We start from the raw sequence: 18,386 nt of genomic DNA, 5'->3' as shown, positions 1-18,386 counted from the left end.
CTTTATGATGATCTATTTTTTTATTTTCATTTTTAACTGAATACAAATATATATGTTGCAAATAGCTTTAAAGTTTCCTTCTCACCCTTGTGTTACCTGCAAGACACCAGCCAGTATCCACTATTGAAATGGGAGTGTCCATATCACAGTTCAGGGGCAATAACTCCACATTCCAGTCAAAGAATCCAAATCAAGCCATTTTTTTGGAATTACCCATTCAATCAATTATGAGATCTCCTATTCGAGTCTGACAAACAGTGACCATGCCATTGTGACCATTTTTGACCAATGAATATGCAGCATCTAGTACATGCCAAGCTTCTTTACATTCACTGGAGTCCTGACTTTTCACCGAACTATATTTGAAATTAGATTCCTGAATTTTTTACCCCTATGTAACATAAGTAGACTCTACTATGCATTGATATGGATGAGAGTCCATTATGGTCTACAGTGGTGAAAGGGTTAACTATGGAATATTAGTCTGTCCAATCAAGTCATTGTAAGTAACTTTTAGAAATCATAAGATTTTGTTTCATGATTTTTGTGAAAATTGTGTGTAAAGACTTACAAGTATGCTTGACCAAAGAGCATTACAACCGTTGTGTTAACAGTGACCAACAATTTCAAGTTTCAGTGACAAAAGCATCGTCCCTGTTGCCAACGGAGTTTGGCGATTGAGTGATAACAAGTCTGCCGAAGCTGTAGGTGTGATCATGTCCCGGACAGAAAGCTTTACTGTGATGCCCTCTGGTGGTGAATTTGTGTCCACTGTGGACCCGAAGGTCAGCATCACTGTCCCTAATAAAGGTGTATCATCCCCCATAGAGGTCAACATAAAGGTGAGTTTGAGGTGATTTCCACAGTACCAACAACAATACAGCCAACTTTCCACCGGCAGAATACTTTCCACTGTGAAGGGCGAGGGCCCCGGGGTGATGGGAAGTTTCCGTGATTAGTTTAATAAACCTTTTGCAGCATGAAAATGTTCGCACGACTGATATTCATGCATGCGATACATGCAATGTGTGTAAATATAATCATAGGTGCGTACAACGAAATAATAGTATGCAATATATCTGTATTTTAATTTTATACCAATTTGTAGTAAGAAGCTATAAGTGATATGAATGTTAATTATAAGGTTAGCCTGCAACGGGGAGTGTAATCTACGATCAGACCAACAGTACGTAAAATACGTCCATATATAGCGGCTTAACCAAGTGTAGACTACGTTCGATATTGTCACGCATGGCAGCTCATCACTTTGGGCGAGTCGACATGCTCGTCAAGTCTACAGAGAAGTCAGGTCCACCACCCTACAAACACATGTTCACAACACTCTTCCCCATTTTCTAAAGGACCAGTTAGATGAGGTGATCCAATAGTCCTTGCTGAAATTTACTTGTCTCATAGTTCTGGACTTGTGTTTAGTGTCGAACCCTGGCATATTTTTCTACTAATTAATTACTGTATAGCGCTTTAAATTTGCAGGGTCAATATTTCGCGGTTTCGTATTCAGTACATATTCGCGGGGTTTAAATTTTGCTGTGCAAAGTATTTTGAATGTCATCATTTCAGGGTTAAACCTTGAAATACAGGTAAACCGTTTGACAACAATGATCCAGAGCGTAGTCATCCGCCAGTGACTTCACTCAGAAGGAAATCAAATGTGTATGTACCTTTGTAGGAGTAAACTGTAATCAATTAATCACCTATTGTGTACACATAAATATGTTGTGGCCACTTATATGTAAGTGTTGTTTTTACATGGACTGCTCATTTGTCCGGTGATAATCTGATTTGAGTTCATTTAAGCTGCATAACAGCGTTGGGTTATAAATAATTTCAAAATGTTGTAATAAGGTCCGTAAAAGTGGTTAACGTTTTCGATAATTTCGTTGTTGTTTAGAATTCGCGGATATTAGTCAAAGCGCGAATATAGCGAAATTAAAACCCCCACAAATATAACCGCTATACATTAGTCATGCAAATAGCTGTCACTAATATGATGTACGTGTATAATGTGTTACGTATATAGAATCATGAATGTTTGTAAGATTATTGTCTCTCTAATGGACAGATAGTTAAAGTGGAGGCAAGCATTTTGGAGTCTTTACAAGAGGACAACAAAATCATCAGCAACATACTGGCCATCGGACCCGTCATCTTTCTGAAGATGCACGAAAAAACTGATCTCAACTGCTTGGTAACCATGACAATCCCTACACCTGAGAGTAGGTCCGATGAACAGAAGGGATATCTCCATGTGTTGACGATAAATGCAGATAACTCCTGTAGTCCGAACTCATCAGGGTATCAAATCACACGAGGGTGTATTCGACTCAACACATGGCATCTCTCTGGGTAAGGGTAATTTATTTACCTCTACTTTATGTCCGCATTCGTTTATCGTGATCCAAATGGTTGAAACGTTGGACCAGAGTTGTTTGTTAATGAAATACGGTAGGCTCTAGTCATTTGATGCTGCTTTCAGACGAGCCTTGTCAAAGTCTTACGAGGCCAGCATAAACAGTTCCAGGTTCGCCAGGATTTATACCCAAAAATGTTGAATTTCAAAAAAGACAAACCGGTTGAACAGATTACACGAAAGGGACATATATCGATGTGTTACTTTATACACAAACAATGAACATGTTTAAACGTGTCGCAATGTTTCAAGATCGACAGGTCCTTTGCCATGCTATGAATGAGTGAGTGATATGTATTGTTTACCTGTACAACCATGTGACAAAATTGTCAACTTCATTATGTCACTCGACTACAGGGAGTTTAGCCTATCAAGAGAGAGAGTATACACACTGTATTTCATCTACTCTATATAGAAGCAATTTGTTACATTAAACTTCATCCCTGATTTTGCAGCCCTGGAAGTTTCCCTTTCCCTTATTGTGGTTGTTGCTGTTTAATCTAAAAAAAAATATCAACTTTCCAAAAATAACTCATTTAGATCAAGGAAAAACTAATTACCATGTTTATCTGGAAATAAGCCCATGCTTGGAAATAAGCCCGTCCCCGAGTCATACATAGTTTAGCTGAAAAGCTTACAAATTCTATTTCATTGTCCTACAATAAGCCCACCGACTGCACGAGTCAGCCTTTTCATGTTGGCCTCCTTCACTTATTTCATGATAACTATAGTATGTTCTTTATTCTTTTAACCCACAGGAAAACCGTGATTCTGGCCAAAGCCAAGTGCAAGTACAAGGCCTGCAGTGCTGTGGAGAACCTCCTCAAGTGTATGTTCCATGTGCCCATCAAATTTTAGTCGCTTCTATAGACTATACCTACCGCACAGATTACGTAGCTCCTCAGGAAGTGCTATGTCTACCGAAGGGTTTTGTTCAATTTCAAATGCACTTTATATCTAGAATTTCCTCTTTAAGGATCCTTTAAGGACCACTGCCAAAAACTGTAAATATGCATTGGAAAAGTTCTTTTCTGACATGAGTATAACCAAGTTAAATCATTTCTGATAAGAAAACCATACCGTGCAGGACTTTTTATGAAAAGGTATTTATGATGAAATGAACAAAATATAATTCAACAACAGTACATGTTCTGGACCTTAGATTATTATACCATCACTGTAACTGACTGGGCTACCTCGTTATACCATCACTGTAACTGACTGAGCTACCTCGTTAACAAAAGTGTGTTGGCCCAATGTGTTACATTTATATCCTGGGCCGCATTCTTTTAAACGGTCAAACCGGTTGGACCACAGTTGTGCGTTTATTAAATAAGGTCAGACCTAGTAGTCTGATGCTGCTTTCAGGCGAGCCTTGACAAAACCTTGCAAAGCCTGCATAAACATTTGCAGGTCCGCCAGGTTTTAAACCCAAAAATGTTACATTTAAAGACAGTCCAACCGGTTGTTCCACTAAAACGAAAAGGCCCCAAAACTAATTAAGGAGAGGTAACTATAGATATGGAAAGACACAAGGAACGGGGATAAGGATCTTTAAGTTCTACACCAGAGGCGTCTACATACTTGATTAACAGTTTCTACACAGTGGACAAACTTGAAATGTAGTCTACAGAATCACAGGAAAAAGAACAATGTTTTGCTCAAAGAACAAGGTAAACAAAACTTGGAAGTTGCTTTGTGATACAACTATTGGGAGGAAACTTTCATTGAAGTCTAAACAGACAGGTTTCATTATGTCCCTTAATGGGATCTTCTAGGCGACATATCGTATGTCGTCTCAAAGCGGTTCACAAATAATTATCCGTGGTTATAGGGCCTTTACAACCGGCCAATATCTTTCTCAACACCCTAGGGAGCATACAGCCTGTGCTGCCATTTCAGCGCTCACAGCTAGCATTCTACAAATCTAGCACTGCCCAACCACTTACTCATTTACAGCTGAGTAGACTGGAACAAGCGGAGTTAAATATCTTGCTCAAAGATACAACCCAGTGCCGTGACTCGACCAGCAACCCTTAGGTCACAAGCCTGGCATCCTACCACCAGACTACCATGCCGGTAACTGCAGGGAACACTGTTTTTGTTGCATTCATTGAGTGAAGGAACTTACCTACATCCTTTTCAATAAAGATTTGTCCTTCAAAATATTGACTGCTGCAAATGGTACTGAACCTAACAGATGGATATTGAATTTCAATACAGAAATATAAAAACTGTTATTATATATTACAAATATTAATAATAATTATTATTAATACCTGTTTGCTTATTCCCATAAACCAAATAAAATTCTTACAAAACAGCTTTTTATTGTTATTTCTATAAAAAAAGGTCTTTTCATTGTCCTAATGGTGTTGGTTGTACACATACATGCCTTGACAGAAAAACCTGTAATATATGTTGAACATTATTGCTTCTAACATTAACGTACAAAATTTGAAAGGACTCGATTAAAAAATAGAAAAGTTCTTGCATTTACTACACAATGCCCTTATTTGGCAATAAAAGGGGCATAACTCCACCAAAAATGCACGTAAACTTCTGAAATGCAAACTTGTACAAGCTATATTGGTATGTAATATGTGAACCAAGGGATCTCAAGTTATTGCATGGAAACCTTGTTTCGGACGACGCAACCGACGCCGCCGACAAAGTTATACCTATATGTCGCCGTCGACGGCAACACAAAAACTATCAGTCGACAACAAAAGAATGTGAAAGCAATTCATGCTCCTCCACCTTCAGAAAAACTTAAGTTTCAAAAACATCCCATGGGTCGTGACTGTAAATATAGTTGGGCAGAAAATGCAATTTCTGTGTGCGACACTTCACCAGCCAAAGTACAAGAAAGAGTTTGTATACCAAGTTTGGTAACTGTAGCATACAGAGCATATGAGAAATGCCCTGGACAAAAGTGAACAAAGGGCCACAACTCCCTAAATACTTCCTGAAGTAATCATGTGAATTAAGTGCATCACTTGTGTATATAACTGGGCATGATAACTGATTCTAGTATGCGAGACTCTTTGACAAATCAACAGGTACTCGCATGCAAAATTTGACGTTTGTAGGTACCATAATATTTGAGATAAGCCTAGACCTGTTCACTCTTTTTAGTTCCCATGAATAAAATTCTAGAACGAGAAAATTATGAGTAGTAATGTACTAGGTATACAATATAACTTTCTATTTATGCTAATAAGCTTCTGGTTTTCTGGGCGCGTTCGGTTTTCTGGGCACGTTCGTATACGACACATTACACAAGGGTGGGTTCGATTTCACAAGGATATGTTTGATTCGATTAAGTAATGCATAGGAATAAACTGGTCTGTAAGCCCTATACAATATGTTGAAAGTATCTGGAATATCTTATTTTGGGAACCAGACATTCTGGAAAATCAGGAAAAGGTCTTTCTATACAAGATCCCCCCATATAATATATGAGTGTAGGCATCAGACTTACCGTTGTAGAAGAGGAAAGGAATGCACAGAGGTGGAATACTTTTATTACGGGGAATCAAATCACAGTCCACTACACACTTGAGGAAATACTCGTAACCATCTTTTCCGGCGGAATTTTCTGCTAGGGTTAGATTCTGTAGGAAAAAATACCAGAAACTTGGGTTAGATTCTATAGGAAAAGATTCCAGAAATAAGGGTTAAATTCTGTACAAAAAGATATCAAAGGTAAGGGTAAAATTCTCTGAAATGATTCAAGAAAATAAAGTGTTCGGAAATAACTCATTCAGCATCCTTCATGTACAAAAATCATAATAATCTACGTTATAGATGTTTACAAAGATATTTTGATATCATTTATTAATCAGTCGTTACAGATAATACTGTTTCCTGGGAAATACTCGTCGAGTCAAATGTTTGCCCTTTGCTAATGAATCCATTTTTGTTCAGTATTAATTCTCCTTTCACATTTCATTACTATGTATAATATATTGTTGACTTATATTTGCTGTAAAGAAAAATTCTCACTCATCATGGAGGGTGAAAAAGGGAAAAAATTAAACTACAACCACAATTTCCCATATACAGTATGAATTGCTGTCAAGTTACTTTCTTTTATTAAATTGAGATTGACTGAATATTGGAGCATCAATAGATAGCTTACAGATAGCACACACTGGCCGTTGTTCAGGGTAAACTGGAGCGTTCTGTTGCCCCCGACAAAGGACGGTATCTCAGTGACTCCAGGGGGGCCCATTATCTCCAAGTTGATTTTACCACTGTACCCTAAACCTGCCGGATTGTCAAATTCGTCCTGGAACATAAAACAATTTTACTGCAACCATTGTTTAATCTATCAAAGTGTATTTAAAATTTGCATAACTCATTCACCCCTCACATTTCATAATGAACTATTCCAACCTTTGAACTGGAAGAGTTCAAAATGTGTCTTCAGGGGTGAATGAGATCAACTTCAGTGTTAGGAATAATGCCTTACTTTAGCACATCCCTATTGCTGATTTTCTATACTTAACTATGAATTATATTTTAGTCGGCCCTGCAACAGCCCAGGGGTACAGGGTCCCCATGGCCTTTGCACAAAGATACTGCTTCAAAGTGGCACTAATGCTACTACTTTAGTATGGCTGTCACAATATACTGGAAATCTAGTGTATCAAAATACTCAGGCATATCATATCAAATTACAATATTTTTCAAAAGCTTATTTGATGTATTTACTTGGTGTTTCAGCTTTGCACTACGACATATTTTAACTGACATGCAAATAACCATACACATGTTATTACTAGTGTTGGGAATCCGCTGAAATTTCATAATCGACGGTTGGTTCACAGAAAATTAATGATTCACTTTAAACCGAGTAACTTTTGCCTTTGACAATATATTTGGGATACATTCCAGGCATATTGTGACACCCCTATACTTCAGGTAGAATTTGCCTATTGTTGAAGCATACTGGTACTTGAGGTCGAATATGTAGTAGACATAATAATCTGTTATAGAATAAATGTATAACTTGCATTTTGTCAACAGTATATGGTTACCAGCCCTGTGTAATACGGTTAAATTCACCTGACACATATCAGGCCGGCGGTCAGGAAATGCGTATCACATATCAGGCCGGCGGTCAGGAAATGCGTATCACATATCAGACCGGCAGTCGGAAAATGCATATCACGACTTTCAGAACTCTCCAAGTTCGGAACACCTCTGGAGTTGTAAGCGCAGCAGACTACCACTGATTTGTTTACATCAGATATAACGGTCACTTATGATGTCAGGTTAAGAAAATGAAGGTGACAGGATTATTCTATCTGTACATTTCTAAACTCACTCATATTAAGATTTTTTAAGAAAGTTAAGAAAGTCTCTAGAGAGGAGATTTTCTATAATTTATCTGTAAATTAACTAGAACAAGAGGCCCAAGGGACTTTGCGGTCACCTGAGTTATATCATAGGTACTGGTAGCTTTATTTTATTGTTATGATGTGATGTGGAAATCAGCATGAAAACTAAGTGAAATACATACTTGTCATGTCATCAAAGGATAAGAATTTTGAAATATTGGTAAATTTTCCCTTTGGAGCCCTATACTAGCCCCTGGGGATGGGGCAGAAATCCCAATCTTACCATGTAATACCCTCAGCCACCAAAGATGATTCTGACCAACTTTGGATAATTTTCTGCTGAAAATGGATAAAATATACCCAAAAGTGTTATTTCCCTATATAAACTATAGAAAGCTTTACCCCCTCCACAAGGGAGAATGGACAGCTCCGGGGTCTTGAAATTTACAATTTAAATAAAGCCCCTGAGGATCTTTACATCCATGCAGAGAAAATGACTGTAGTACCTCTGAGTCTGGAGAAGATGATTTTTGAAATATTGGTTGATTTTCCCTTTGGGGCCCTGCCCTGGCCTCTGGGGTTTGGATAGGAATCCCAATTTTACAATTTGAAACCATATTCCTCTAAGGATAATTCTCACCAAGTAAGAATAATTTCCTACTGAAAAATGTCAAAATATACCCAAAAGTGTTATTTCCCTACATGAACTATAGTACACTTTACCCCCTCCACAAGAGAGAACGGATAGCTCGGGGGTCATGAAATTTACAATTTAAAAGAACTTACCCGTAGGTCGACTTTGAGGCTCCGTATGACACAGCGTGCTGCGGCGTTGTGCGTGTTGGATACGGTAGGTGTGCCCGGCTGTTCCATGGATCCAAGCTTTACTGGAGCACCTGGCTTCACATCCACTGTTATCTACAACAACAAATCAGCCTTGTTTAACTCATTCATCCCTGAAGACACATTTAAACTCCTCCAATCCAAACGTTGGAATAGTTCATTATGAAATTTCAGGGGTGAATGAGTTAAGGATCCTTATCCCACTGCGCTGTGGTTTGTTTTGTATGTACAGTAATCACCCTTTAATTTTTTTTTATAATTGTTTATTTTTCAAAGATTTTACATAAACATTATGACATGACATAGGCACCAATTCAAAATCACACAAAACAAACACACTGTTTTCTTCTAAGCCATCATCATCATCATTTTTTTTTACATTCCTTTAGGTACTAAATGTATGGTTTAATTTTGTTTAACGTCCTATTAACAGCTTTGACAGTATGAGATTCTGAGGTCCATCCAGGGTTCAAATCTAAATTATTGCCCTGCTGAATTTTACTCTCAAAACACTGTTTTTGATTACATATTTTTTTTTTTTACCAAAGCTATAGTCATGCGCAAACAAAAATACCCCCCCCCCCCCCCCCCAAAAAAAAAAAAAGTTTTCAATGTATAGCCATAGATTTTGTCAGAGGTACAAGGATCTTTAAGGGTTAAAAGGAAAGGCTGGATTTTCATGCTTTTAACTTAATATATATATATATGCCAAATGATATTTCTTATCTTAGTATTTCATTAACAACAGATAATCAGAAGCACAATGTCATGTGCTGTAGTTGACGTCTGTCCACTATAATGATTTTTTTTACACTTTTGCTGATAAATCTAAGAACATTTAGTACAAGAATGGGCTTAGGTTTAAAGTAGTGAAGCTTGTTACAGCCTCCATCTGACAGGCTAAGCCCACAGTGTCACCGGTAACATCGGTGTGAACGTTTGTGTAGCCCACTCTGTTACAGTGTACTTGAGCTGGGATTCACCTCAAAATTCATGACTGATCATTACTATTTCGCAAACGATGGACAATTGATCATTCATCAATCATAAAATGAAATGAAAATATACAGAGAAACATTCATCAAATTGAATAAAATGTTGTGGATACTTTTTAAATACCTAGCTGTAGGTAGAAATGTTGTTTTAACCCTTTCACTCCTATGTAACTTTAGTAGACTCAACCATGCATTGATATGGCAGAGTCCATTATGGTCTACAGTGGTGAAAGGGTTAATACAGTTCTTGGTAAAACTTAGGGAGTAAAATTGATTTTTAATTTGTTTTCAGGCCTGCTCCGAATCTTAATTCAACTTCAAATTCATATTCTTTTATAAGAATCTTAATAATCCTTGAATGTTTCCATGTTATAGTCAAACAATGGTCGGTCATGAACAGTTTTGATCTTTTGTTCATACTAGGAGTTAAAACAAATGATCACCAATTAAATTGATTAATTAGAAAAAAGACTTCTCTGTACACATGTGTTATACCTACCACGTTGCTGAAGAGTTCGAATCTGCCATCGTAGTACGTTATCATGATGTTGTGTATTCCGGACAACTCCGGGATCTTCCTTTCTCTGTAATATCAACATCATCACATAAATCTAACTTTTTGAGAGGACATTTAGAATATGACTTCACACAAAATATCCTCCACCTGGCATCTCATAATAATAAGACCCCAAATCATGAGTTTAGATGACTACCACTCAATTATCTCATGTAATTTTTACTATTATGCTAATTTCACTTTCTTCAACTGTTATTTGAATTTTTCATTTTTTCTTTCTCATTCTACTTACTTTAGTATAGAAATACAGCCGTATGAGGAGAGATTAATCTAAAATATCAGAGCACTTCTTTCACACTGTATGTCAAAATATTTACGCGTACCTCACAAATACAAGAATTAAGTGAGATAAACTTTTATAAATTTTCAAGTTATCTGAAAGAGTAACATTTAATTTCTGTACATTAACTGATATTGAAAGAAGACAAATTACATTTTTTGTCCATTTAACGGTATATTAATTCACGTCGAAAAACACAGACTCTTCAACAAAAGGTAATTTAGATTTATCAAATCATACTACTTGCACATGTCTCATCATCATTAGTTTGTTTGAGCTTTACGTCCTATAACAGCTATGGGATCATATAAGGACAAATCAGTTTTTGATGGCAGAGGAAAACTTGAGTATCTTGAGTATTTTGAGAACAAGAGGCCCAATGGGCCTGCATCGCTCACCTGGTATAAATCTCACACTTACAACCTTAAAAGTGATCTAAAATAAAGCTACAGGCAAAATATCAGTATTTATGATTATAGTCATTCAAAAGAACCTGTTAAAAGATTTTAAAACATTTCACCCCTGTTACTTTGAAAGTTGAACAAAGTGATTATTTTGAACAAATTGTATAGCCTTTCATCTCAGTATGCAGCTTGCAAAGTATCAACATCCTGGGACCCATGGTTATTCAGAAGAGGTCGTTTAAAGATTTTAAACAAATTTGACCCCTGTGACCTTGAATATAAGTCAAAGTCATTCACTTTAACAAACATAGCAGTCCTTTATCTGACTAAATATCAACATCCTGAGCCTTTTGGGTATTCAGAACAAGTTGTTTAAATATTTTGAACATATTTGCTCCTTGTGACCTTGAATATGATTCAAGGTCATACATTTAAACAAACTTTGTAGCCCTTTACCCCAGCATGCTACTGGCCAAATATCATCACCCTGTGCATTTTGGTTATTCAGAAGAAGTTGTTTAAAGGTTTTTTTTAAGACAATTGACCCCTGTGACCTTGAATATAATTGAAGGTCATTCATTTGAACAAAATTGGTAGACCTTCACCCAAGCATGCTACTGGCCAAATATCATCTCCCTGGGAAGTTTGGGTATCGAGGAGGAGATGTTTAAAGTTTTTAACATATTTGACCCCTGTGACCTTGAAAATGGATGAAGGTCATTAATTTTAACAAACTTTGTAGGCCTTCATCCCAGTATGCTTCTGGCCAAATATCGACACCCTAGGCCTTTTGGTTATTAAGAAGAAGTCGTTGAAAGTAAAATATTGACTACGGACGATGGACGGACGACGGATGGACGACGGACGGACGACAGATGCTGGGTCACGGCATAAGCTCACTTGGCACTTCGCCAATGTGGCCCCATTTTTCAAATTTCAATATGCTTGTTCCTGGTATCACAAGGAGATCACTTGACAAGTGTAGGAGGACTTACTTGAAAAGGAAAACACCAGGGTTGTGTTTAACTGCCTCTGGACTGAATGACACTGCCTGGAGAAACAACGGAGATAACATGGTTACAATGTGCTGATGTATTTAGAATAAACTCAAGTGATATTCAAATTTTCCCAGAATATTTGTAATTTAATTTAATATGTGTTACTGAACATGTGACAACCAAACAACATTTTTGAGAAAAGAAATCTGTCCTGGTAAATAACTTTCTTTTTTCTCAATTTTACGGATTTTTCTTCAAAAACAAATTTACTAGGATTTGAAATCCTGCCATGAACAACCCCCTGTTCAAATGTATAGGAATGAATACTTCCGAGATATTGATCAATTATTGACCTTTGTTGAGGTGAATATCTGGTTGTATGGACCTGAAAAAATGATATTAACCGACACGAAGTCGAGGTCTGCATAACTTTTAACCACTTATTCACCAAAATAAAAGTCCTTAACTGTTATATAAGGTTTTGAAATTGTTATTTAATATCAAACTAAATAGAACATATCACAATTGTAAGGAGAAAACACTTCATTTGACTGAGAGCATTGTGACTTTTCAATTGAAGTGAGGTCATAAAGACAATATTAACCTACTGTATCTATAAGTAGTAACACAGAGTTAATATCACAAACCTTAACCTCCACATGATAATAATCTAAGCAATGAAGATCTAGGAAAAACTTTTGTCATCGAATATTTCAATTTGCGCTTGCTTCTCCTGAATAAACTAATGATTTCAGTTATAATGGCCCAATGCCACAAAATGTTTCAGAATCTCTTTTAATTTCAGGGAGTGTTTTATTTTTAGCAGGAAAAAATATTACCAGGAAAATCAAAACACCACAACAAAAACAACCTAAAGAAGTCAATACATAACAACAATATCATAAAAGGTTAACTCATTCACTCCTGAAATTTCATCATGAACTATTCCAACCTTTGAATTGGAAGAGTTCAAATGTGTTTTCAGGGGTAAAATGAGTTACCAGGTATTAATTAACAGTCCATAGCAATGAAAAAACTGTGGAACAAGTTACCCGGGAGGGAGGGGTGTTCTGGGTGCGCACATCCATTTTCCAGAGCTTCATAGACAGAAAGGTAGCCTTGGCTCCCTTCATTGGCTGGTCATCCTCCGAAAGGATTCGAATTGTGAACTCTGTAAGAAAGGGACACTTGTTTATAATTCATCACTGAAGATGTGAAAGGCAAGGCGACACAACACTACTGAATTGTGTAGTGAGAGTTTATCTTTATTTGTCAATAAAGATAGGGAGACAACACCCTATTGAAGCATATATTAGTGCTATTTCATTTCTGTCAATAACCCTTTCACCCCTATGTAACATAAGTAGACTCTACCATGCATTGAGATGGATGTGTCCATTATGGTCTACATTGATGAAAGGGATAAAGCTGAAGAGACAATATCCTATTGATATGTATGAGTGTTAATAAAGATGAGGAGACAAAACCCTATTAACCCATTCTGACACCCCTAAGGTCACATTTGAACCTTACCAAATCATAGACTAGACAAGTCCAGTTTAAATATGTAGGGGTGAATGAGTTTAAGTGTACATGAATGTTATTTGATTTCTGTCAATAAAAATGAGGAGACAAAACGCTATTGAAGTGAAAAGGAGTGATTTCTGTCAATAAAGATGGGGAGATTGATTTGGTTTGGTTTAAATTCGTTTAACGTCCTATTAACAGCTAAGGTCATTTAAGGATGTGCCTCCACGTGTGTAGTGTATGGGTGCCTGCTTGTGTGTGTATGCAGAAGACAGGGTATGTTGGTGTGCTTGCCTCCTTGTGATAGCGCATATCTGATGCCAACTTTATAGAGCTATCTCATTGAAATACTATGTGGAAGGCTACCAGCACAGCATTCCGCCCGGTCACATTATACTGACAACGGTTGAACCAGTTGTTGCCATTACTCTAAACGCTGAACGTTAAGCAGGGAATAAAAACAACCATTTTTAAGCACTTTGGTATGTCCCGGCCTGGGGACAGAACCCATTGCCTTCCTCACCTGGGCGAACGCTCAATATTAAAGCCTAACGTGAGGTGTTGCCAAGCAAGGCGGTAGGAAAAAAAGGTAGTTAGAATTAGAAAGAAAGATTAAGATCCCAAATATTGCAATGGCCTCAGCCGCTTAATTTTGGTCGCTTTTGTGTCCCCAAGTAGAGGACACCAAAGCAAATCCCCGATGGGGAGACAAAACTATCGAATCATTTATGAATGTAACTTAACGATGAAGAGACACAATGCTATTGAATCATATATGAGTGTAACTCAAGTCAATAAAGATGAGGAAAGATGAAGATAGACGTGGCTATTGAATTGTTGAGATAAGGAAACATAACACTACTGAAAAGAAAAGTTTAACACTACCACAAAATTTCAGGGGTTACACCCTGTTATGTTCCATGCACCCCTGGAATGTATCATGACAAAATCGAAGGCTCTGAACAAGCCACACGAAGGTTAGTTTGATCCTGTGATGTACATCAGAAGAATTGCTCTGCAGCTCTGATAGATATCAGCCTAGCAATTGGGCAGTTTCTTTTTCCTGAAACCAATCAAATAGCTTACAGTATATGCCTTCAATTTTGTCGTGATTTATTACAGGGGTGCAGAGAGCTTAAGTGAGCATAATCTCTGGAATTCAGAGGACAAGTTTAATCAGTTCACCCCTAGTTTAATTTAGTAGACTCTACCATGCATTTGTCTGGATGAATCCATTATGGTCTACAGTGGTGATAGGGTTAACATGATTCCTGTACCTCCCCATTCTATATACCTGGCATCATCTCTCCAACCTGGAACATAGCTTTCTTGTTATATTCAATCTTCATCTCAACAGGTCGCGTCATATCAGGCTGAATGAGAATGGTCAGCTTTGGGCCGACAATAGTTTCACCAGAAACAAATGCCCGCGGTTCCACCTCATATTTCCCTCTGGAAAACAAAACATTAAAATATATACAAGAAACAACTTTAACAAAATGCCTAATGGGTCAGTATCACTCATACATGATTTAATGCTGTTGGCAAATACATCTTTCATCTGTGACTTTAACTCATTTACCCCTGAAGATACATTTGAACTCTTCCAATTCAAAGGTAGGAATAGTTCATTATAAATTTCAAAGTTAAAAGTATTTCAATGGTCTGACAAATTTATTTTAAAGTTGATAACATACATCTGTGACCTTAAAAGTGTTTATGGTCAAATTTATTTAAAAGTTGATAGCAAGCAAGGTAACCTTTCAGAGTTTAAATGTTTTTATAAATATGACCCCTGTGACCTTGAAAGTGAATCAAGGTCATTTAATTGAACTTGAAAGCCCTTCATCCCAGCATGCTACTGGCAAAAAAAATCACCCTTTGGCCAGGTGAGCTAAAGAATAGAAACTCTATGGAAAAAATCTTAGTACAGTAAGGCAACAATTTGAACTTTGACCCTATATCAAAGTTACCTCTGTCCTGTAACAGCCACTGTCCCGAAATCTACCTGTCCATTTTCATTAGACTTCTTCGGCATCAGGAACGGCACAAACTGTTAACAGGCAATATCATCGGAAGCATTATATTTACTCTATTTTCAGACAGCTAATATGGACTTCAGAAATTCTCTAGAACATAGTTGTCAAAAATTCAATAACTTGCTGTAAATGTTTTTGTTTTTTTCAATTGCTGCATACCGTGAAACGTTTGTCCAGTCAAAAAAAATCCATATTTCGCCTTATGATTACTACGTTTATCATGCTGTTTACTGTTTACTTACATTGGCTGTAAAGATAAATTATCATTACGGAGGTCGGAAAAAGGCAAAAAGGTCATTTGCATTGAAAATACCCCAGTATCCAGGAATTGACAAGGTTTCTAAACTTGTGACCTAAAATTACATCTTTCCTGTATTTATGACTGATTTCGCATTTTCTGTAGTTACGATAGATTTACAAATTCACCGTAACCACGACTGAACTACCTTAATCTTGGGATCCTTGGCCAGCTGTATCGTGATACGTATTGTATAGTAAGCATCCTACCGTGATACGTATTGTATGGTGAGGTATGACTATCGTTGCAGCCCTAGTAACAACGACTGAACTACCTTAATCTTGGGATCCTTGGCCAGCTGTATCTTGATATCGGCCATATGAACCTCATTGTCTCCTTCATCTATCAACTGTACCACGAGGGGGCGGGGAAGTTTGTTCTCGTTCAGCACAGTCACCGTCTGAAATGTAGAGTAATAACCTAATTAACTCTTTTACCCCTATGTAACTTTAGTAGACTCTACCATGCATTGTTCTGGATGAGTCCATTGTGGTCTACAGTGGTGAAATGTTTAAACTGTAACAGTCGGAGATGCGGATACAAATTTCTTTTTCAAATTATATCAACATGTTCAATCAAAGTAATAGCTTGAAATCAACATATGAAGACTTTGTTAAACTTGCCAACATCTGCTGTTGATGACATATCGCAATTGTGTTTTGTTTGCAAACATATTTTGCATACATCCATTCACATACATTGTTGTCGACGTCATGACGACTCGTCACATTCACAAGGTTACGTGATGATAACTCCAGTTATAGGAAGCAATGGCAGTGTAGGCTAAATATCCATTAATATTTTAAATAGGACTCCAACCAAATTCTTAATCTTTTACAGGTTTTTTTTCTTAAAACTATACCTAATTTCTTAACTAAACAATCTTTCAAATTTTCAAACAGGATATTACATAATTATAGTAAACATTTTCAGAGAATTTTACCTCGTTAGCATCCCAGCCAGGTAATGATAGCTTTGTGGGGGGTCCAGCGGTCAATTCTAATTTGACAAAATCTCGGAATTCTCTCCATGTAATTTTCAAGTCTCTTGTCCCGGTCTTACCTCCCTCTAGTGTCACTGACTGTATACTGAACTTTCCCTGTAAAATCACATCAAACAAACTATTAATTGCTCCATCACATTTATATACAGTAAATTGGGTTGTCGGGTTTCACGGTGGAAAGCGCACTTGCCTTTCACCAAGGCGACAGGGGTTCCATTCCCTGATCGGACGTAAAAAGGTATGGGGTCACCTGTCCGACCACATCAACACCCCTTGAGCGCTAACAACGGGCCAACAAGAAAGATTGATATAAGTTGAAATAACTTGTTTCATAATTGTTGTGTACAGTAAATCGACTTAGTTGTGTCCTGTTAAAGAGGACAACAGGCCTTGATAATGTTTCTTAGTTTTGTGTTTTAAGATCATTCAAATGAACACTCTTGATACCCCTCCAACCAAGCAAGCTACATGACAAAATCATTTGTCAAGAACAACAAATGGTTCCTTTTTTAACATATCTGACCCCCACAACGGCAAGATATAGGGTTTTAAATCACATCCGAAATAATATGTAACTAAAAAGTCTTCAGTATTAATCAGGATGGCTGAATGTCACATATAAATGTTTGGTCAACCCGTTGCGGGAATCCAGAAAAAGCCCCAATTAATTATCATAAACCCTCTGGCAGAATTCGGAAACTAATGAATACCGGGAGACTTTTCGCTGTTAAAATCCACATTCACCCAGTGTTAATTTTGCCCTTCACATCTCACTTACTATACATATCATGTTGTTTGCTAATATTCACTGTAATGATAAATTTGCCTTCATTACAGAGGGTGAAAATGGCTAAAAATAAACTGCAGCTAAAATTCAATTACAAACATTCAATTCTCAAACAGAAAAGATGATATGATTGAGTAAACTTAATGACTTCAAGGCCGCTTTTGTTTATCGCGATCCAAACGGTTGGAACGGTTGGACCACTGTCGTTCGTTTATGAAATAAGGTGGGACCTAGTAATCTGATGCTGCTTTCAGGTGAGCCTCCACAAAACCTGGCAAGGCCTGCATACACAGTTGTAGGTATGTCCTTTATACCAAATAATGTAACATTTTAAAAACAGACAAACCGGTTGTTCCGCATAAATGAAACAGCCCCAGGTGATATACAAATTATGTCCCTTTTTGGCCTTGACCTTGACCTCACTCACCTTGGAATATGTCACCTTGACCTCATTGCTCCTAAGGCCATCCGCACTGACCTGTACCTCCTGAGATGTGTTTTTGGGGAGCTGTAAGTAGAAACAAATCACATAATGGTTAATGGACAATCAACTTTACTCATTTGAAATGACCAATTAAAATGCAGTTCAAAGCACTACAAGCGCTAGTCTATATACTTTACGAAAATGACATCACCTTTGCTCATTTGAAACGACCAATTAAATCGCAGTTCAAAGCACGACCAGCACAAGTCTATACGTATTACGATAACTACATCAAATAATGAACAACCAACATGACCAGAAGGTAACAAAAGAAATCTTCGGGTTAGATACATCATCTAGAACAAGAGGACATGCACAGAAAATCAGGAAAAAACATTGCAAGCATGATAGTCCGAAATATTCATTTAGCTT

The 18,386-nt window shown here is 37.2% G+C and overlaps 1 protein-coding gene across 2 annotated transcripts in view; it reads right to left on the bottom strand.

The window, feature by feature from the left end:
- LOC110450933 (structural maintenance of chromosomes flexible hinge domain-containing protein 1-like) overlaps positions 1–18,386 on the bottom strand; it is a 71,829-nt gene that overhangs the window by 21,952 nt on the left and 31,491 nt on the right. For both annotated transcript variants that reach the window (XM_021498748.1, XM_021498749.1), the window contains 11 exons: positions 17,958–18,038; positions 16,684–16,839; positions 16,015–16,140; positions 15,377–15,456; positions 14,698–14,855; positions 12,929–13,047; positions 11,874–11,929; positions 10,117–10,201; positions 8,566–8,697; positions 6,576–6,725; positions 5,916–6,048 (listed from right to left, as the gene is read on the bottom strand). In XM_021498748.1, the coding sequence (XP_021354423.1) occupies positions 5,916–6,048; positions 6,576–6,725; positions 8,566–8,697; positions 10,117–10,201; positions 11,874–11,929; positions 12,929–13,047; positions 14,698–14,855; positions 15,377–15,456; positions 16,015–16,140; positions 16,684–16,839; positions 17,958–18,038 (1,276 nt within the window). The remainder of the gene's footprint in view (positions 1–5,915; positions 6,049–6,575; positions 6,726–8,565; positions 8,698–10,116; positions 10,202–11,873; positions 11,930–12,928; positions 13,048–14,697; positions 14,856–15,376; positions 15,457–16,014; positions 16,141–16,683; positions 16,840–17,957; positions 18,039–18,386) is intronic.

Source organism: Mizuhopecten yessoensis, unplaced genomic scaffold (assembly GCF_002113885.1).
Source record: "Mizuhopecten yessoensis strain PY_sf001 unplaced genomic scaffold, ASM211388v2 scaffold5547, whole genome shotgun sequence".
NCBI lineage: Eukaryota > Metazoa > Mollusca > Bivalvia > Pectinida > Pectinidae > Mizuhopecten > Mizuhopecten yessoensis.
The sequence above is the reverse complement of the archived record's forward strand: the minus strand, read 5'-3'. Positions and strand labels throughout refer to the sequence as shown.